The sequence below is a fragment of the Plecotus auritus genome, assembly GCF_963455305.1.
Source record: "Plecotus auritus genome assembly, chromosome: 12".
NCBI classification, from domain to species: domain Eukaryota; kingdom Metazoa; phylum Chordata; class Mammalia; order Chiroptera; family Vespertilionidae; genus Plecotus; species Plecotus auritus.
The window spans coordinates 28,299,768-28,320,557 of NC_137778.1; the positions used below are offsets into that span (position 1 = coordinate 28,299,768).

The following is a 20,790-nucleotide window of genomic DNA, read 5'->3' on the forward strand; positions in this document are numbered from 1 at the left end:
AATGGCTTTGTCCAGTCCCCAGCCTCCAGATGCGGATCTTTTTTAAAAAAAAACATTGATTTTTTAGAGAGTGGGAGGGGGAGAGACAGAGAGAGAGAAACATCAATGTGAGAGAGACATATTGATTGGATCGAGCCCGCAACTGAGTCACATGCCCTTGACCGGAATGGAACCTGAGACCCTTCTGTTCTGGGGCCAACGCTCTAACCACTGAACAACCCGGCTAGGGCCCAGATGCTGATCTTAAAGCACTTATTGCCAAGAAGAGTGAAGGAGGGGAAGCAACAAGGGTTTCTCCCTCCCTCACCATTCCTTCATCTTGCTCCTTGCCGGTCCCTGCCATATGTGTACACACACACACATATACACACACCCCACACACACATTCTCTCCTCCTCTCTCTCTCTCTCTCCTCTCTTTCTCTCTCATCCATTGATTATACTGTGTGCTTGCTCTGTTCTGAGCAAGGAAGACTCACCCCACCAACGTTTCCATCCTGCCCGCCATGATAGCTAACTTCCATCCCTCCCACTTAGCACCGGTCTCCTAAACATGGAGTACAGAGACATGATAGCTAACTTCCATCCCTCCCACTTAGCACCGGTCTCCTAAACATGGAGTACAGAGACATGATAGTAACTTCCATCCCTCCCACTTAGCACCGGTCCCCTGAACATGGAGTACAGAGACAGGCAATCAGGGTCTGAAGACCTGACAAGCTTCACCTGAGGCCTCCTCACCACCAGGTAAACAAGGTGCCCAGGACTGGAAGGCAAACCACAGCCACAAGGAGGAGGGAACAGCTGCTTGGAGTGGGGGTTGGTGCTGAGAGGAACCAGAGAAGGGGAGGATCCCAGAGAGCCACCCCCTACCTGAGTCCCATACCCCACTCCCGGAACGACGTCACCCCAAGAATTGGCAAGAGACACAGCCGAGTGATAATAAATATAATTGCTGTGACAGAAGTCTACCTAGAGAACGGGGCACATCCCACCCTCCCAGACCCCACCTGACCCCTCCCGCATGCTGAGGGAGAGTTAGATGCTTTGAGATCACCCTGGGGGCTGCTGGGAATCTGGGGTTGCTGAGGGCAGGTGCCAGTCTTCTGGCTACTCAGCCCCAGACCCTGGCCGGCCCTCTAGCCCAGGACGTCCAGGTAGACGGGAGGCGCCTGGACCAGGGCTTGCAGCCTGGCGTGCACATCTTTGATGTTGTGGCGTTGCTGGGGCTCCCGCTGCCAGCAGCCCTGCATGATGGCATAGACCTCCGGTGGGCAGGCACGTGGCCGCTCTAGCTCCCGTCCCTGAGTGATGCACTCAATCGCCTGGGGCCACCGGAAGGAGAGAGAAGAGGGCACACTGGGCTGGGGCAGGAGAGGGAGGCCAGCCCCAGTACTACCCCGCCTCACTGAGGCTGCAAGGCAGGCCCTACAATATGTCTGGGCCTCTTGGCTACTGATAATCTAAAAGGATGCCGTGAACCCCAAGATTCCTTTCCACTCTGACACAGCAATGGGAAGGATTAAGGCTAGACAGGCTCTGGGAAGGTGGGGCTGGGGTAGGATTGCTTCCCAAAGGGCCAGAATCATATGCTCAGGATACTTGCCAGGTGGGCTGAGGAAGGGAGGGGCCCAGGCATTTGCCGACACCATCAGCCCAGTGTTGAGGGCTGAAGGGAGGAAGGCAGGGCCCTCCACCTCTCAGCTCCAGAGGCAAAAAGAAAACGGAGCAGGGTTGCGGGTATAGGCCTTGAAAAATGGCTGCTTGCATTGGAAGGCAGAAGGCAACCCCACTTCCTTTTCTCTTCTGTAGGTATCACCCTGTGGGGACCTAGCCCCTCTGAAAAGAAACTGCAGCAGGGAAGATCAAAGTTAGACTCCAGGAAGGACTGCTAGAGCTGCTAAGGGATCTAAAGAAGAAGAGACGGTGGCAGAGAGCTAGTGGAAGGGGCCTGGAGCCTCTCCCCTCCCCTCCTTCCCTCCCACCCCATTAGAGGACTTGGGTTATAGGCGGCACTAATTCCATTCCTTCTCTCAGTGCTTGAGAAAATTAAAATCTATAACCCTCTCCCCCACCCCACCAGCCTCCAGGGAACAGACTGCATTAGGAGAAGAAATGGAAACTGACAGCTGTGAGCCAAGGAGGGGGCGGGGGAGCGGCTCTGGAAGACAGAACACCTGGGGCCTGCTCTGCTAGGTCCAGCCATGGGGGGGGGGGCAGGACTGTCCCTCCTACAGTCTAACCTGAGCCTTCCTGCTGCAGTGCCAGGCCCTCTCGTGCTCTGCTCGTCCCACGTCTCTCCCTTCACCCTGATCATGCCTATTCGGTCTACAAAATGCAGCGTGGGGTGGGGGCCTGGGGGCCATTTACAAAGTGCGCTGAGGTTCCCCAGGAGCCAGTGCGTGGAGACAAGAACAGGAGACGGAAGAAGGCAAGAAAGCACAGGGTCGGGGTGGAGGGAGCACAGTGCGGGCGGGAGGCTGGCCGTGGGCTGAGGGGCAGAAGGGGCCGGGGAGGGGTGGCCCGAGGAGGGCTGACCTCGCTGTTGGAGAGCTGGTACCAGGGCTGCTTGCCGAAGGTGAAGATCTCCCAGAGCAGCACCCCGAAGCTCCACACGTCGCTCTCGGTGGTGAACTTGCGGTAGAGGATGCTCTCGGGCGGCATCCAGCGGATGGGCAGCATGGTGCGGCCCCCGACCTGCGGCGGCGGACGGGGTGGGGCGTTACCTCCACGGGATGCCCGGGCGCTGCCTCTCCCGACTAGACCCGCCCCCAGTCCGGTCCTGAAAAATACGGGGAAGTGGCTCTCCCGCCCAGGGCCAGAGGGAAAACGGGGATGCCTTTTCGTCCTACCAGGTTCCCACCCCGGCTCCTCCCAATGACTCCACCTGCTTTAAGCCTCCCTCACTGGGGGAGTGCAGCACCAGCCCGCCCACCCCAGGGCAGGAGGAGGGCCTGCGAACTTGCCCCGCACCCCGCCCCCCTAGAGCCCGGGAGCTAAGCATGGGGTTTTAGCCTGAGAGTCTCAGACCCCAGCGCCCCCGCCCGAGGAAGAGGAGGGCGTGGCTGAGCATCCAGGAGTCTGTGGTTTGGGTGCTGGGGCGGGATCCTTACGCGGTAATAGTCGGTGCTGTAGATATCCCTGCTCATGCCGAAATCACCGATCTTAACGACCAGACCCTGACCCACCAAGCAGTTGCGCGTGGCCAGGTCCCGATGCACGAAGTGCAGTCCCGCCAGGTACACCATCCCCGCAGCGACCTGGCTTGCCACAGCCAGCAGCTGCCCCAGGCCCAAAGGGCCCGGAGCCACGTCCTCCCCGCCAGCCAGCAGCTTGGCATCAGGCCCGTGGGACCTGCAAAAGAGTGAGGGAGGAGTGGGCTGGGAGGAGAGAATCCCCAGGAGCCCGAGGAAGGGGAGTCTGGGGAGCTGGGGTGGAGCGGGGGAGGGGACTCGGGGGGCCGGAAAAGGAGGAAGAACAGGAGAGGCAGCCGTCTGAAGGGACAGGTGTGCCCAGCTCCAGGGCTTCCACCAGTGCCCACACTTCCCACATTCATGCCTTCCTACCCCTGCACGCAGCTGCCCACTGGTCCTGACATCGCTGCCCAGCTCTGCGCCTGGGAGCCCTCCAGGATTCCTGTCTCTCTCACCTTTGCCCTCAATATCCAGCCATTCCTGAGGGGTCTTCTTCCTTCCAAAGGTTTCCAGGATGCCCACCTCCTCCCCACGGGGGCCACTCATTCTGTTCGCCAATATTCCTTCTTCTGGACCTTTGCCTGCGCTGATGGCTTTCACAATACCACCCTTTCCTACTGGCCAGCTTCCTCCTTATCCATTAATTTCTTCATTTATTCCAGATATTTATTAAATATCTCCAGTGTGCTATGCACCTGAGCTACAATGGAGAGTAGGATGGAATGTGAGGGGCACCTGATCAGCACTCAGGGTAGGAATGGAGGAAGTCAAGGAAGGCTTCCTGGAGGTAGAGACATCTAAACTGAAACTCCAGCCCTGAGGAATAGAGGTGGGTAAGCCACTAGGAGGGGTCGGGGATGGAGTGGATGGAGTGGATGGGAGGGCGTGCCAGGCAGAGGGAACAGCAAGTACAAAGGCCCAGAGACAAGGAGCAAACGGCCCCTCCTAGGGGAGGTCTTCCAGACTCGTTAGGAGCTTTCCTGATTCCTTCCTTTGGTTCCCCCGTGCTCCATCCAACTCTGAGGGCCGCTTTCCCACAGCCTGGGCCCCAGACGTGGCCTGCCGCCCTGGAACCTAGCACTGAGCCCACACCGTGTCTTGTGAGCAAGGGCAAGGGCCCCTCTCCAGCTCTTCTCCACTCTTCTTCTGAGCTAGTCCATCTCCACACTCAACCTCAGGTCTGGCAATGCCTACCTCCTGCCCCACACCCTCAGTGGCTCCTCCCCACCCACAAGGGCAGCTCAGACTCCAGGGTCTCTCCCAGCTGACTTCTGCAGTCCGATTGCATGGATGACCCATCACTCCCAAGGGATTGTTTGGGGACCAAAGCATGACCATCACCTAACAATCGCACAAAGTTTTCTCACCCAGAACAACAGGCCCCTGGGTGAGGAAACTGGTCAGAGAAGAAAGCTACTTGACAAAGAAGGCGCAGCTAATAAGTCACAGCTGATTCCAAACCCTGGCCTCTCCCTGCCGCCCACCGCCCCCTCCCACAGGGGCTCGTCTCATCAGAACAGGTGGCCATTTATTTCATCAGAACAGGTGACCATCACAGTCAGGGGTTAAAAGCAGGGCTCTGCCTGGGGTCATAGCTCCCCCGGGCCATTTACTGCCTTCGTGCCCTTGGGCAAGACATTGAACCTCTCTAAGCCTCATCTGTGAAATGGGCGCGATTCTGGAAGTTATTCAAATGATCAGGACAAATGAGTGCACATATCCAGAGTTGTTCTGGCCAAAGCCAAAGAAATGAATTGTTGATAACTTTCTTCAAGTATAAATGGCAATATATGCTTGGAGGCTATGAAAAATAAATATATATTATATTATTATACAGGTATATATGTACAGCGCATACAGCCTTATTAGGAATGGACTGGAAAGTATAGCACACAGCCGAAACCAGTTTGGCTCAGTGGATAGAGCGTCGGCCTGTGGACTGAAGGGTCCCGGGTTCGATTCCGGTCAAGGGCATGTACCTTGGTTGCGGGCACATCCCCAGTGGGAGGTGTGCAGGAGGCAGCTGATCGATGTTTCTCTCTCATCGATGTTTCTAGCTCTCTATCCCTCTCCCTTCCTCTCTGTAAAATATCAATAAAATATATTTAAAAAAAAAAGTATAGCACACAGTGCCTTGAGCACAGGCAGTGCCTGAGGAATGTTGCTGCTGTTGCAGCTGTTATCTCAGCTGCCATCTCTTACAGGTGTGGCCGCTGTGGGCCACACACAAATGCACACCCTGCAAGGCTCACCCCCCTGAAGTTTTAGCGCATGACTTCTGCCAGGACAGCCCCCCTGACTACTCTCCTTTGCATGGACTGTCCTCATAGTCACACATCTGCCTCCTTAAGGTCAGGAGTCATTCATGTCTTCCTGCTGCTTCTTGGTATCCCCCCTCAGGTCAACAGACAAGCAGGATTGTGCTTGCAGGGAAGGGCCAACAGGGCTCAGAGCCAGGGGCCAGGGGCCAGGGGTCAGCGCTGGGCCAGGTGCTTGTACCGGAGGAAGCGGTTGAGGTCGCCATGCCGCATGTACTCGAAGACCATGAGCAGCGGGCGGCCCTCGGTGCAGACGCCAAAGAAGCGCACGATGTGCTGGTGCTGCAGCATGGTGAGCAGCTCAGCCTCGCGCTGGAAGTCCTGCCGAGCGCTCTCAGACACCTCCTTCAGCACCTGCGGGCAGGGGCAGGGGCAGGGGCAGGACTGAGGGGGGAAGAGCCCACCCCCAGCCTGAGCTCCCTGTCCTGGGACAGTGGCCAAGGCCTTACCTTCACGGCCACTAGCGTCTTGTCCTGCTCCGGCAGCAGGTTGTGGCACTCCGCAAGGAAGACCTTCCCAAAGGCGCCCTCGCCCAGCTCCCACTTGAGTACGATGTCCCGGCGCTTGATGTGACAGACACCTGGGGAGGGGCTCACGGGATCAGATAGGAGCCCCAGTCTTGGGAAGGATGGGGTAGGGGCCAGGACAGGACTGTCTAGCAGGGCTGTGCACTGCACAAGGGCACCCAACAAGGGGGCCGATGGGACTGAAATTGAGTCTTTACCCCTTCACCAAGCCCCATGCTTGGTGAGACAGGGATGGTGATGGTCTAGATAGGGGTGGTGATGGTGTAGACGGGGGTAGTGGTGGAAGGGAAGGCTTGTTCAGGTCTGGGGTAGGCAAAGGTGATGACGTAGGGGCTTCTGTACACGTGCATGGGCGTAAACTTGTCCCACCCTTGACCCAGCACAGTCTCTCACAGGCATCACTGAAGTATTGTGGGTTCTCGATAATGTGGCCTTGGAGCCCGGAGCCTTTGCCCTCGGTGGGGGACAAGGAGCTGCCTCCCAATGTCATGAAATGCAGGGACATGGCCAGTCCATCCTCTGGAGCCAGCACAGCAGGGCCTGGGAAGGAGACACAGCCACAGGTTGCTGAGTGTCAGGTGACCCCACCTTGTCATTTGCAGGGGGAGGAACAGAGGAGCTAGGGAGCAAGACAGCCAGCAGGGAGAAGGGAAGGCATGATGGCCTCTCTATGTCTGGCTCCTGTCCAACCCCAGGCCCCTTGGGCCCCCAAAGAACTCTCCCACTGCCCCCTCCCCCCGAGCTCAGACCTTCCAGACCCACTTAGTGTTTGACTATAATCCAGCCACCAATTAGCATCTGCTACTTCTGAAACTACCCAGCACCAGCCCGACACGCACTCACATGCACAGCTTCACAGCCAGGCCCTCGTACACCCCAAACACACAGTCCCTACACTCCATGTGTCCACTGCCCCCACCCCACAGAAGACAGAGTCAGGAAGAGCTAGCAGGAAACCAAGCCAGTAGGACAGACTGGCAGCCCCTCTACAGCCCCTCCACTCACGGTTGATCCCAAACTTGTTCCTCCGTCCACATTTATTGAGCACAAGGAACAGCGTAGAAACAAAGAGGCAGGCAAAGACAGCCAGGCCCACAGCCACTGAGACCTGGAGGTGAGGAGGTTAGATCTGGGGCTTCTCTCCATCTCTAAGAGCTCCCCCACAGCAAACTGTTTCTCTCTCCTGCATAGGAGCCCGGAGCCAGGCTCCCAGACCTGCCTCCGCCTCCCCTGGGGCCCAGGTTGTTACTGTGAGGGTGGCTGACCGAGTGCAGGCCACACTCTAGTACTCCCCATTCTCTGATCAGAAGTGACATGCAGCTGAGCCCCTAGCCCAGCCTCCCAACCCCAAGTGGACAAGCTTCCACTTCCCATGCTCACCCCAAACGGCATTTCATCCTTCTTCTCCACCGGGTCTCCCGACGTGCTGTTAGTGTCTGTGGGGACACAGAGCAGGAAGGTGGGCCTGGGCACACGCTGTGCCTCCTCCAGCAACTCCCCACCCTGGCCCTGGCCGACCCCTTGGGATCAGGTTAACTGTACCCTCTGCCCCAAGCTTGGCTCCAGGGACCAGACAGAACCTACTTCCAGCCTGGGTTACTCACCCACTGGCGAGAAGGAGACTGCAGCGGGAGGGAGGAGAGAAAGCAGTCAGATGGGGGAGGAGAGCAGTGAGTCCCCTTCCCCCTTGGGGCTCATGTCCTGGCGCTTGATGTGACGGACACCTGGGGAGTGGCTTACGGGATCAGACCCAAGGACTTCATGGACTGCGGGTGGGATGGGGTAGTGGGGTGCTGGACCTCAAGCAAGAAGATGCACATGGCCCTTTTCCAGCTGGGCTGTGGATGCCCTGGTGTATGGCTCTCTCCAGCCAGCCCGAGGGAATGGAGCGGCTCAGGGATTCAGGATTCCTGGGGCATGGAGGAGGCAGGGGCAAGGAGGCCAGTACAAAGCTGGAGAACAGAACTCCACTCTTTTCTGTCCGGGACTGGGCTCTCCAACTTCTAGGGTCAGGATCACAGCAGAAAATGGGTGGGGCCTCCCTAGACACCAGGCTACGGACCCAGGTGGAGCCCAGGGAGGGGGGCAGGGTTCAGGGTGGCCCTCGCACCAGGGATGGGGTCCTCAGGGTTGAACTCGAAAGGGTTGTCCATGAAGGCGGCCATGACGGAGGCAGAGGCCTGGCCTGAGGGGTTGGTGGCCAGCAACGTGTAGTTGCCATTGTTGACGTGAGTGGGTTGGTTGAGGCGCAGGCACCCATGTCTCACAGTCTCATTGGCTGCCGGCTCCAGGAACTCGGTGAAGATGAAGCTGGTCTCGTTGAGCACGGAGCCATTGAAGAGCCAGCGAAGAGAGGGGGCCGGCTGCCCGTCCACCGAGAAGGGGATGCACCAGTGATGCAACTCCACTGCCGCATGCAGCTGCACGCTGGCCGGGACTGTGGGCCAGAGACAGTGCTGGTGAGAAGTCAGGGGTGCAGCTGGAGGGGACCCAGCATGACCTGACACGGGCAGGGACAGGTGGGGGTGGGAGGGAGTTGACAGTAAATCTTAAATAAATCAGGTAGCAAGTGTATGAAATTGGGAAGCTTAGAGAAAAGTGGTACCAGCTTATGGAAATTAAACATGGAGTCTTTTGGATAAGAGTAATCAAGTTTAAGGAGATAGGAGAGGGCCTAAGCATCAAACAAGCAAAAAACAAATAGAAGTTTAAAAATGTTTTGAAAGAAGACATGGTTTTGAAATAACCCAACCTGAAAGAGGCAAAAAGCACCTCAATCATAGGAAAATATCTATACCTATATGTCTATATGCATACATAATTTATATTAGAATTCCAGCCAGCACTCATGCAATGGAATATTACTCCGCAATGAATTGAATGAACTAAAGCTACTCCCATTGACGTGGATGAATCTTACAAGTATAAGGTGAGCAAAAGGAACTAGACACAAAATAATACTTGAGGTATGATTCCATTTATAGACTGTGCAAGAACAGGCGAAACTACGCCATATTGATAGGGAAGCACATTTGCATAAAATTCCTTTTAAAAGCAAGGAAATGATTATCACAAAAGTCAGGATGGGGTGGAGGGGAAGGATGGGATTCTGACTGGGGAGAGGAAGGGAGTGTCCCTGAGGTGCTGGTAAGAATAATTATTGCTGCCCTAACCGGTTTGGCTCAGTGGATAGAGCATCGGCCTGCGGACTGAAGGGTCACAGGTTTGATTCTGGTCAAGGGCATGTACCTTGGTTGCGGGCACATCCCCAGTAGGGGGTGTGCAGGAGGCAGCTGATAGATGTTTCTCTCTCATCAATGTCTCTAGCTCTCTATCCCTGTCCCTTCCTCTCTGTAAAAAATCAATAAAATATATATGTATTTTTAAAAAGAATAATTATTGCTTAAAGGGTATAGATTTTATGCAGGAATCTATGTATGTTACATTTCATATTAAAAGAAAAGTTACATAAAGTAGAAGATATAAAATAATTTATTGGGAGGCCTAGAGGAGTTAGGCAGTGAGCCTAGAGAGGAGCTGGGAAGGGCAATTGTTTCTCTTAAAACTAGTTGGTAGAGTTAAAGTCCTACAGAGGGTCAGGCATGAAGAACTACAGTGGAGCAGGGAGAACAGCTGATGACCTCAGGTAGTAAGACTTGGGCAGAGGGCCAAAAAGAAATCCATCTCCATCCCTCTGGCCTTGATGAGCCCCCAGGCTTTCCCCCAAAGGATCAGGTTTTCATGGGAATCTGGAAACAGCTGGGAAGGAGCAGCTGTGGAGACACATATCTCACCCCTTTCCTCCAGCTCCTCCCACCCTCATATCTTCTTTTCAGGGAAGGAGATGAGGGTGGGTACAGGGCAGTCACTGGGACTCACAGGAGACGTTGACCTGGACAGAGACTTCAGCCCGGCCCACCTCGTTCTCCGCCCAGCATGTCACATTCTTTCTATTGAGGTCACTGGTAACATTGGCCAGGGTCAGCCCCAGTGATGTCCGATTCCCAGATTGCTGTGTCAGGAAAAAGAGGGGGAAATCAAGAAGAGTATCTGCTGGCTTCTGGCTAGAGGTTGGGGGCTAGAGCTGATGTCTTCAGGGACCCTCTCTGGCTCCAGATGGAAAAGAGAGGGGTCTGGTAGGGCGGGGGAGGAAAGAGGTATGGGAGAGAATCTTGCAGAGAATAAGCCTCCTCCTTTAGAGTTTGTTCAGACTCTCTCCTAGATTATTTATTTTAAAATGATCTGGAAAATGTAGAACATAACCAATAACCTCAAAGTAGACACAAAATACCCCGAACCAAAATCACCCTTCTGAACAGCTAAATAGATGTCACAAACCCCAAGTATCAAATACACACCTCTCGCTGGAGAACAAACTAGGACCTCGCCACCTACTCAACCCCATTCTCCACGCCATTCTAACACACGTAGTCTCAGCCCAGGGAAGGTCAGAAACAAGGGATGGCACTGGGAACAGGGCACCAGTTAGAAGCAACAGCAGCAGCATGACCTCCTTTGGCAGATGAAGACACAGAGTGAAGTTAGAGAGGCATAGTGACTTCATTCTGCATCATCATCAAAAGGTTGAATCAGCCCAACCGGCGTGGCTCAGGAGTTGAGCATCGACCTATGAACCAGGAGGTCAGGGTTTGATTTCTGGTCAGGGCACATGCCCAGGTTGCAGGCTCAATCCCCATGATTCTCTCTCATCATTGATGTTTCTGTCTCTATCCCCCTCTCCCTTCCTCTCTGAAATCAATAAAAATATTTTTTTAAAATAAAATAAATAAATAAAAAGGTTGAATCAGGTTCCGGTTCTCTTCCTAAGAAACCACGGACATGTGGAAGTTATGTGATCTTATCTTGCTGAGCCATGGTTTCCTTGTTTTGTAAGACGATGAGGTAGACAAAATGATCTTTTGAAAGCCATTTTCATCGAATGATGAAAATAAGTGAAGCAGTGGACAAATCTCACTTATCTGGAAATTCCTAAATGTGGAATCCCTTGAATAAAGCTAGAGGAGCTGAGGTTTCCCTGGGCTCCCACTGGAATAGGGGAGGTCAAAGGTGCTGGCAATGCTGCCCAGCCTCCTGTGCAAGCTCCGCGGCCCAGCCTCCGCGAGGAGAAGCCTGCCCCGCGGTCTTCTTTGCCGCCCCATCTCCTCCAAACCACCCTGGAGGGTGGTGTCCTACTAACTCTTCCCTCTGCCATCCTTCATTCTCCTAAAGGTGACCATCCTCCCCACCCCTCCATTTAACCAAGTTAGGGGGTAACTTTTCTATGGGAAGTTTCTAGAAAACGTAACTGATAGCAAACATGTAAATCTCCCAGAGAGAAAAACAAAAACCTGGAATTTTTCAAAGCACAGTTGATCTCCACAGACAGTCATGGCCCACCTCTTGCCTCTGCCTGTCCCCTTTCCATTACTCCAGGGGCTTTGGTCTCTGGGCGGAAGAACCAGTGGCTAGTGGCCCCTCCACCATGTCCGGAACCCCCTGCTCAGGGCTCCAGGGCTTCTTCCTGCAACACGGTTCCAGGGGCCTCCAGCCATCCTGGGGTGGACTCCCCTCCCAAAGTGAGGGCCTCTAAGCTGAACACCACCCCTGGGTCCCACTGGCTCATCTCTTCCCAGGGGCTGGACCCTGTGTGTCTCCCCAGGTGGGGACAGCTTTTTGGGTAGGCACAGCCCACTGTTGGCCCCTCCTGACCTTGTCCACAAGGCCTCCTGAGTCAGCGGTGGCTGCTCTTGACTGCCCGTCGCCAGCCTGAGGACACAGGGCAAGCCTGGGAAGGTGCCCAAAGACACATCTGAATGACAGAGATAAAAGCCAGAGAGTGGCCCGAGGCAGGCAGGACATCAGAAGGCCATCATGTCCACCTACTCACTTCACAGATAAGAAAACCAAGTGCAGGCAGATTAAGAGATGTTTCCGAAACTCGCTCTAAGAATTAATGAGCGAGCGAGCTGGAACCAGACCTAAGCCTCCTTTGCTATATGCTTATCACACACCCCAGAGAACCTGCTTCCAGAATCTCCAGAAAGAGACCGGAAGTCCCCCAAGAACTAGCCTGGCTATGGTACGGGACCACAGACACTGCGCCCCCTCGATGGTCCTCGGTTTCCTTATCTAGAAAGGGGGTGGGTGGGAGGGACGGTCGGCAGGGTCCCCCTCAGCTCCAAATGTGAGGGCTCTGCGACCCTCTGTCTTTCAGCCAGAACCATGTTCCCAGAGAGGTGGCTCCAGCAGAGCCTGGGGTCCCCACGGGGCCAGTGCCCTTCCGGAGGCCATGTGGGGCCTGGGGCTGCCCCACAGCACGAGCCTGACCCCGTGGATCTAAACCACCTCTGTCCATCCGTTGCCCCCTATGTGCTTCTTATTCTTTTCCTGTCTGTGTCCCCCGTGTTCTGCCTAGGATTCTGGGGAGAGGGGAAGGGGCCGTGATGGGGAAGGGCCGCTCACCATCACTGTGGCCGACTCCTCCAACTCTGTGACGATCCAGCCGGTCTCGGTCTCGTTCACGTTCTGTCCCTCCACCTGGCACTGCAGCACCACGTCGTCCCCCACGTCCACGGAGGCATTGGGCGTCTGGACCTTCAGCATGGGCACGCCTGGTCACCCAGGATGCCCAAGGGGTGTTAGAGAAGGTAGTGGCCTCAGAACCTACCCCAAAGCCGTGCTCCTTTCCCCAACCTCCTCGGGGACCCTGAGCCCGCCACTGCAATGCTCCCCAACCTTCCGTTTCCCCAGCTCTTGCCAATGCCCATCTCCGAGGCGTCCTTCCGTGCTGCCCCCCACCCCCCAGCTCTGCTCTGTGCCCTCTTCCCAAGCACGTAGCTCTCTGAACCACCTCCGGCACCTACCACAGCTGGTGTTGGACATGTGGGCAGAGGGCTCCTGCCCGAGACACTGGAGCTTCTGGACGCCGCCCAGTCCCTCTTCCTCCCAGCGCTGCAGCCAGCGCAGGGCACAGGAGCAGCGCAGAGGGTTCCCAGACAGGACTCTGGGGGGTGGGGGGGATACCAAGAGAGTCAGGGGAGGGGTGGGGTGGGCCTGAGAGCCACACTGATTGAAGCCCACAGCAAGAGGGAGTGCAGTTAGCAGCGTGGAATGTCTAGAGGGAAAGGAGTGTGGACAGAGAAGTCCCTCTCATCAACCAGTAACAAGACATGGGAAGAAACAGAATGCAGAAAGTCAGACAGGTGCCTATGGCCCATGGCATTCCCTGATCCCCGGCTCCCCGGGGGGAGAGGCCAGGTGACAAGGAGGGAAGGACACTGCCTCCTGGGAAGGCCCAGAGGCCTAGATGCCCAGCACACGTGGCTCACTGCTGTCCCACCCATGCCATTGCACAGGCAGCTGGCAGCTCCCACCCCAGCCTCCTGAGCACACACAGAATCAGTTGTCCAGGCCAGCACTCCACCCCACACCCCATCTGCCCCCCAAGGCAATAAGCCCCTCAAGGGGTAGGCCTGCAGCCTGTTTTTATGGGAGGTTCACAGGCATGCACAGAGTCCCCAGTCTCAGCGCACAGATAAACAGGGAGTCCCCAGAGCCACTCCGCCCTGCCAGTTCCACACAGACACAGTGACATAGTATCACATAGACACACACACACACACACACACACACACACACACACACACTTGCTGCTCTTGCCCCTGGAAGCCCCCACACTCACAGTTCCTGTAAGGAGAGGCCCTGGACGGTTTTCCAGGAGAGAGAGTCCAGAGCATTGAAGGAGAGATTCCTGCGGGAGTTGAGACAGCGAGACAGACCCCAGTGAGCAATGACCTCCCTCCGACCCAGCTTGAGGGAGGGGAGGAGCCAGGGAACCCAGCCCAGCAGGGAGGCCTTGGGGGGTGGGGGACAGGTTAGGCTCTTTGAGTACCCTTCTTCTTCCTGGAACAAGAGCTCACCCCACTTAACCCCCTCCCCAGACTCCAGGGAGGGGGATCCGGAGAACAGCTGCTCCTTCCTCCCCACCCTTGGCCCCAGCTGGCAAAGTGCTGAGGCCCCAGCTGGGGGAGGGGGCTCCATCTGTGCTCTCCTCCCCACAGAGCCCAGGATGGAGCGGGGTGGGGGTGGGGGGGCCTGGGCTCCCACACTCTCATGCCCCCTACTGGATGACAAGGGTTTCAGAATACTTCCTCAGGTCCCCTTCACATTCCTCCTCAGGGACTTAAGAAAGCAGCTGAAAGGGCCCCCAGGCCCCCAGCCCCTTGTTGTAGAGATGGAGAAGGTGAGCTGGGGGGCCAGCTGCAGGCCACACAGGAAGCTGGTTTAGGAGCTCCAGGCACCAACCAGCACCTATGAAAATGTTCCTGCCCCTCCTGGGACCTTCTGCCTCGCGGGGCCTGCCCTGACGCTCTCCTTGCCCAGCTGTCCTGCCGTTTGGGGGCTGGGTTAGAGAGGCACCACCACTCAGGGATCAGAAAGTCTACCCACTCTAGCACCACAGAGCTGAGTGTGATTCTGTCCTGCCTCTTACAGCTGTGTGACCTCAGCCCAGAAAGTTAACCTCGCTGAGCCTCAGAACCCTCATTTTTAAAGTGGGGGTGACACTCTCTCTAGGTTGATTGTGCAGATTCACTGACGTAAGTATGGTGAGGTACACATTATGAACTGAAGCCCCAGTACGTAGTCAGTGATGCGCCATCACCTTATTTTTGTTGTTACTGTTGTTAAATCACTGGACACAACAGAGAATTTAGAGTACCCAGCACAGCCATGTGAATGACAGGTCCCACCACCCTTCCCATCGCTCCATCAGCCTGTGATGGGGGGAAGTTGCTGGACTCTTGCCCTCGGGGAGGGGCAGTCAGGGACACCAAGGGTCTCTCCTTCAGCAGTCTCTCCTGCCCGCCCTTCCCTGCCCTGTTCTGAGCCGGGACTCCCAGGCATGGGGAGGATGATGAGTGGCAGATCTGATACCCCAGCTCCCAGAGGAGATGGAGTCCAGCCAGACCCCAGGGTCCTGCTCCTGCCCCTTGCTCCCCAGTTCACGTGTATCTGAACTCCGCGAAGAAAAAAACGGGACAGGCACCTACGAGCCTGTTCCTGTAGATGAAGCATGGAAGTGAGACAGCAAGAAGGGCTCTAGCTGCAGGTGGGAGCTGAGAGCACTGCCATCCCTGTGTGGAGGAGAAGCCCCAGGCTGGAGCCTTCCTCACTACCAGTCCCTGGGGAGGCCCAGCCCATTAGCTGCCCACGTCTGGTGGCCTCCCACCCGCTCTGCCCAGCCCGGGCACTCACAGGCGACTGAGCCGAGGGGTGAAGTGGAAGGCGTCTGGCTCCACGCGTCGGAGACCACTCTTCACGATGGTGCTGGGAAGGGTGCAGAGGGTCAGCTCCAGGGCCTCAGCTACCCGGGTCCTGGCATCTCTGCCCTTGCCAGCCACCAGCCCCCGTGCTGAGCCTGGACCCCTCCCCATCCCCTCACAGCTTCCTCAGCTGCCCGGGACCCCTGAGCTTTCTGACCTCCTCCAGCCCCTCAGGCCTCAGCCTCTCAGGTCCTCCCAGGCCCCTAGAACCTTTGAGCCCATTCGACCCTCTGGCCCAACAGGCTGTGTACTGAGCCCTGCACCCACAGCCCCCCGCTCCTCACAGGTTTCTCAGCTCCCCCAGGCCCCTCAGGTGATTGAGCTCCAGTCGCTGCAGATGCTGCTCATTCTCGATGTAGCTGTGGGGAGAGGGGCGGGGAGTCACGGGGGGCCAGATCCACCCTCAAGTCCCCATACCCACCTACCTGCCTCTCTCACAATCACACACACAACTGTGTGCAAGCACGAACACTCATATGCACAGACCCATTTACACAGGCACAGGCACAGGCACGCACCCACATCTGCATACACATATGCACAGGTACACACCTCCTCACACAAGTCACCCATGAACAAGTATGCATGCATCCTCACACCATCACACATGCACACTCTCATTTCTCATGTACACGTGCACACTCAGACATGGACATACACACAGAGGCATAAATATATGCACAGAAATGCACCTCCTCACACACATGCATGCCTGAAGCCACAGATGTGCACGTGGATATGTTCATACCCTCACACATGGACACACATATACATATCTCTCTCATGCACACGCACACGTGTGTGAGAATGTATGTGCATACTCACATTCATAAACACACACAAGTCCATTCTTGGCTTGGCATTCTGCTTTTGTACGCAGGGCCCCTCCTGCCCACGCCAGCAATGGGGGCCGTGCTGGAACACTGGCCTCCATAGGGGCCCAGGCTCAGAGCTGCCACTGCCCACCTAGCACAGAGGATGCCTCATGGTCACGCAAATATGCGTGCCCGAACACACCTGCTCACCCACACCTCCTCACACACAAATACACACACACCTCCCTCCCCCTTGAAGTCACTGGCCCTTCTCCACACTCAAGCAAAAATCCCTACTCCCTCCCGCCACCTTCCAGCAGAGCAAGCAGAGGCACGGAGGCTGTCAGTCAGAGACATCTTGAACCCCTCCCTGCCCCAGGAGGGACCGAGGAAGGAGGAGCGGGGCTGTGAGAGGATGGGTCAGAGTCAGCGGTGAAGAAGCGTGGACGGGCTGACTTACACAGTGAGAGCCATGGGAAGGCCCAGTGTGGGGGGTGGCAGAAAGGCAAACAGAGAGTGAAAAAAAAGACACTGAGAAAGAGAAACTGATAGGAAGAGACTGGGGGGGGGGGGGAAGAGAGAGAGAGAGAGAGAGAGAGACAGAGAGAGAGAGACAGAGAGAGAGAGCCAGAGAAAGCTCGATAGGGCTACGAGAAAGAAAGGAGGAAGAGCAGCATGCCGGGAGGGGCATTGTTGGTGCCCTGGCCACTGCCCAGCCTCTGCATCTGACATGCCAGGGAGTTCCTGAGAACTCGGCTGGGCACGTCAGTGAAACCCCACCCACACACACATGCGTGAGCCCCTGACTCACTGTCTGTCTCAGAACTCTCCCCCTCTACCCTCTGACTTCCCCTAAGTTGTGGGAACCAGGATAAGCTGAGTGACCCTCTCTTCCTCTCCCCTTCCCAACCTTGGTCCCAGCAGCCAGTCCTCTGGAGCCCAGGGAATAAACTCCAGTGACTCTGAGGGAGAGCGGGTCCCTGCCCAGAGCATTTGGAGCTGTATGGACCCAGGGAGGGGGTGAGAATGCAGTGGCCGGGCATGTGCAAGCTGTCAGGCAGCATGCTCAAAGCTGCCTCATTCGTTTGGATTCATAATCAATCTGTCTATTCAAGTCCATTATCTCCTCGTTAGCTCTGCCAGTGATGGAGGAGGAGGGGACCCTGCAGGCGGAGGCAGGGGGTCAGGCTGCCGCCCCACCCAGAGAGAGATCTCGGCTCACCAGCCTGCAAGCCTCCTACCACCCAGCCCCAGTCTGTCCACATCCCTCACTCCCAGGCTGGACCCACTTGGGGCTTGGGAAGGAATTGAGAAATGAGAGCTCTGATAGGAAATATTCCGGAGCCTGGGTCCGGGTTTGAAGGGCCAGGGTGATGAATGGAATGGACTGGGGGTGGCAGCCTGGATCTCATGTCCCCTCCCATTACGCCGAGACCTAGGCCCAGACCGAGACAAGGCCATCTCTTCTCCTCCTGGTCTCCCTAGGGCCATTAGAGAGATGGAGCACCTTCCCGTTAATTACAAGATACCCGAGTAACTCAGTGCCAATGATCTCAGGCTGCTCAAGGAACTTGCAGACAGTGATGGCCCCTGACTCAGATACCTTCCAGCTGGTCCGTCACTGCATGAGACCAAGGCTCCTGGCCCACCCTCTGAGCCCCAAGCCACAGGAGGAGGATTTCCTATCAGGTCCTCCTCTCTCCTACTCACCTTGCTGGCCCCACCAGCCACACAGAAATACTCAAGTATTTTCCAGCCATCACCATGTGATGTTTGAGTATCTCTAAGCCAATTATTACAGAACACTCCCATAGGTTTCGCCAGCTGCTAAAAAGTACTTGAGTATTTTTTTTAATTTTTTTTTATTGATTTCAGAGAGGAAGGGAGAGGGAGAGAGAGAGAGAGATAGAAACATCAATGATGAGAGAGAATCATGGATCGGCTGCCTCCTGCACACCCCACACTGGGGGTTGAGCCCACAACCCAGGCATGTGCCATGACCTGGAATCGAACCGTGACCTCCTGGTTCATAAGCGGATGCTCAACCACTGAGCCTTGCGGCGAGGATACTTGAGTATTTTGTAACCGATTACTGCAGAAGGCTGGAGATCCCTCCCAGTGCTGGGCCCTGAGGAAGGGGAGTCTCTCAGCAAGGGCCCTGACTTCCTGTCCCAAGTAGGGAGACAAGGGTGGACAGGCAGATGGGTGTGGGGAGAGAGAATCCAGGAAAGGGGGGGGGGGTCCTCATTTCCTACATCCAAATCAAGGAATCATGGGGACATGGGGAGAAGAAAGCTCAACCACCCAAGCTGTGGCTCCTCACTACCTCCCAGTTAAATTCCCAATTCCAGAGGGAAGGAGTGGGGGCTGCCCGGTCATGACAAGGGAAGGGTGGGGGTTAGTTTCCTCCTGGGAAGAGGATAAGGCAGTAAGAGTGTCCAAACGGAAGGGTTCGCCTGAGCTCCAGAAAGCTGCTTGGAGACGGCTGGGCTCTCTCAGACCTGGTCCACAGAGATTCCCCCTAGTTCTCCCGAAGCCAGTGCCCCAGCTGCACTGAGCACTAGGTAAAGTCCAGGCAGTAACTGTGGTTCCCAACAGGGCGGCAGCGGCAGCGGCGGCGGCGCAGGAGGAGGACCAGGGCGCAGCCTCCTGCCGCGCCGCCCGCTGTCCTGATCGCTGCGAGTCCGCACCCTCGGGGCTCGGGGCTCGGCTATGTTCGCTTGTCCCCGCGCCCTCTCGCCCGCCAGACACTCACAGCTCGGTCAGTTTCTCGGGGTCCTGCAGGTGGCGGAGGCTATCCAGGGCCCCAGCCCGGGTGCAGCGCAGCACCGAAGGGCCGAGGCGGCAGCAGACATCGGGGCAGGGGGCAGCGCCCGCAGATGCCAGCATCAGCCAGACCAGCAGGCGACCCGGGCCCATAGCTAGGCAGTGCCCGCGGAGCTGCCCGCGCCGTCCGCCTCGCAGCATCACGGCTGCGCCCGCCTCGCCCGGGCCGGGCCGCCGTCAGTGCGCTCCTACAGCGGCTACTGGGGCTCCCCAGACACGTGCGCTGGGCGGTGTTAAAGACCCAGTCGCCAGGAAAGGGCGGAGCCAACGGCCCCCGCCCGGCTCCGCCCCCTCTGGCTCGCACCCCTCCCCCACCTCTGCTAAGCCCCCAACTCGGTCCCCACCCCTTTGCGGGGGGAGCGCGCCAGCTTTCTCCCCCAAGACCCCTCCAGCTCTGGGAGACGCGGAGGGGCAATCGCGGAACGCCTCAGAGGTGTCTGCTGGGGTGGGGAACTGGGAAGTTGATACGTTATTTCTCCCAGCCTAAAGCAGCTGTATTTAGGGGGGAGGGAAAGGGACTGAGCCCGGAAAAGGTTGCCGTCCAGGTCATCCTAGGCAGTCGGGGTCTCAGATCTCCCTCCTCACGGCGCACGTGCCTGTGGGAGAGTGCAATGTCACTTGGGGTAAATCAGGTGAAACACACTCTAAACCCCAGGAAGAAAAGGGACGGGACCCCAAAAAGACCAAACGCAGGACCTCCAGAAGGAAAAATCAAGAGTCAGAGAAAAGAGAAGGTGTAGCCCAAAAAGCGGGAGAAGGGAGACTAGGGAGCGGAGATGCCGATTTCCAGCAGAGACCACAGGGTGGCGCAAGAAGCCAGTGCGCAAAGGTGTGAGCTCCGCCAGGGTTGCGTGGGGGCGCGGCCTGCGGCGCCCACCGCGCTGCGTCTCCCGACCCCCAGCATCAGCCCCCGACCCAGGCTAGCCAGCGCTGGCCCCCAGGCCTGGTAGGTCCAAGTTGGACGGGCATCGATCGCCACCCCGACAAGAGCATCGATTTTTGCACCGAGAAATTAATAGATCTTCTCTTAGCTCCTTGGACGCGGGAGCGGCCGGCGGGTGAAGCTGGGACCCGTCCGTCTTAGGAGGCCGCACACTTGGAAAGCCCCTGGAGCCCCAGCACCTAGGGTGTCACAGGGCATGTCCCAGCCCTCACACCCCGTCGACCTTCTTGGCCTCAAGAGCCGCGAAAAGGAGAAGGATGAGAGGGACGCGGCGGGGGGGGGGGGGCGGGCGTGCAGACAAGTGCTCCAGGGAAAGAGCAGTGCGCAGCTCTCTTCTCCAGAACCCGGCACAGACCGCCCCCCCGCCCCCCGACTCCCAATTCCCTGAGGCAGGGACGCACAGACAAACCAGGACAACCGAGCAGCCTGAATTCAAGAAGTCAAGGACAGAGGCGGGGCCCCACAGGGTGCTTGCTCTCTCCAAGGGGATAGTGGTCGGGACCACGGGACTTGGCTGGGACAGAGGCCTCCAGGGATGCTGGGGGCGGGGGGCGCTAGGAGAGGCCAAGGGCTTTAATATTAAGGAGACACAATTCACGTTCCCGCCAGGTTTCAACAAGCACGCTCAGCCAGGTCAAGGCTGCCAGAAGTCACCCCGCAGGTGTTAATGCTTGATGACGGAACCTAGAACCCCGCTGCTGGCTGTGCGCCTCGGGTGGTGCAGCCCAGCGTGAGAAAAGTCCTTAGGGCGGCGCCAGGGAACTCAGTTCTTGGCCACCACCCCCCGCCCTCCCCCGTACTTTGGCCTTATTTCCCCAACAGACCTGTCCCCCATCCCATCCCCT

At 57.0% G+C, this 20,790-nt stretch overlaps 1 protein-coding gene across 1 annotated transcript; it reads right to left on the minus strand.

Moving 5' to 3' along the window:
- Positions 1-932: 932 nt before the first annotated feature.
- Positions 933-19,211, minus strand: NTRK1 (neurotrophic receptor tyrosine kinase 1). Its single transcript, XM_080647751.1, has 17 exons — positions 18,932-19,211; positions 15,646-15,720; positions 15,294-15,365; positions 13,720-13,788; positions 12,902-13,041; positions 12,501-12,649; positions 9,918-10,050; positions 8,149-8,475; positions 7,643-7,660; positions 7,419-7,474; positions 7,044-7,146; positions 6,432-6,578; positions 5,961-6,091; positions 5,693-5,865; positions 3,113-3,353; positions 2,538-2,696; positions 933-1,324 (listed from the first exon to the last, which is right to left on the minus strand). The coding sequence occupies exons 1-17, from the start codon at positions 19,141-19,143 to the stop codon at positions 1,139-1,141; spliced, it is 2,391 nt and encodes a 796-aa protein (XP_080503877.1). The 5' UTR covers positions 19,144-19,211; the 3' UTR covers positions 933-1,138.
- Positions 19,212-20,790: the final 1,579 nt, after the last annotated feature.

Excerpts from the sequence above, each read along its gene's own strand:
- NTRK1 (XM_080647751.1), bottom strand. The coding sequence starts at position 19,143 with ATGCTGCGAGGCGGACGGCGCGGGCAGCTCCGCGGGCACTGCCTAGCT. Across the intron at positions 13,042-13,719 it reads GGCCTCTCCTTACAGGAACT|AGTCCTGTCTGGGAACCCTC; the intron begins GTGAGTGTGGGG and ends CCCACCCCCCAG. Across the intron at positions 12,650-12,901 it reads CATGTCCAACACCAGCTGTG|GCGTGCCCATGCTGAAGGTC; the intron begins GTAGGTGCCGGA and ends CTGGGTGACCAG.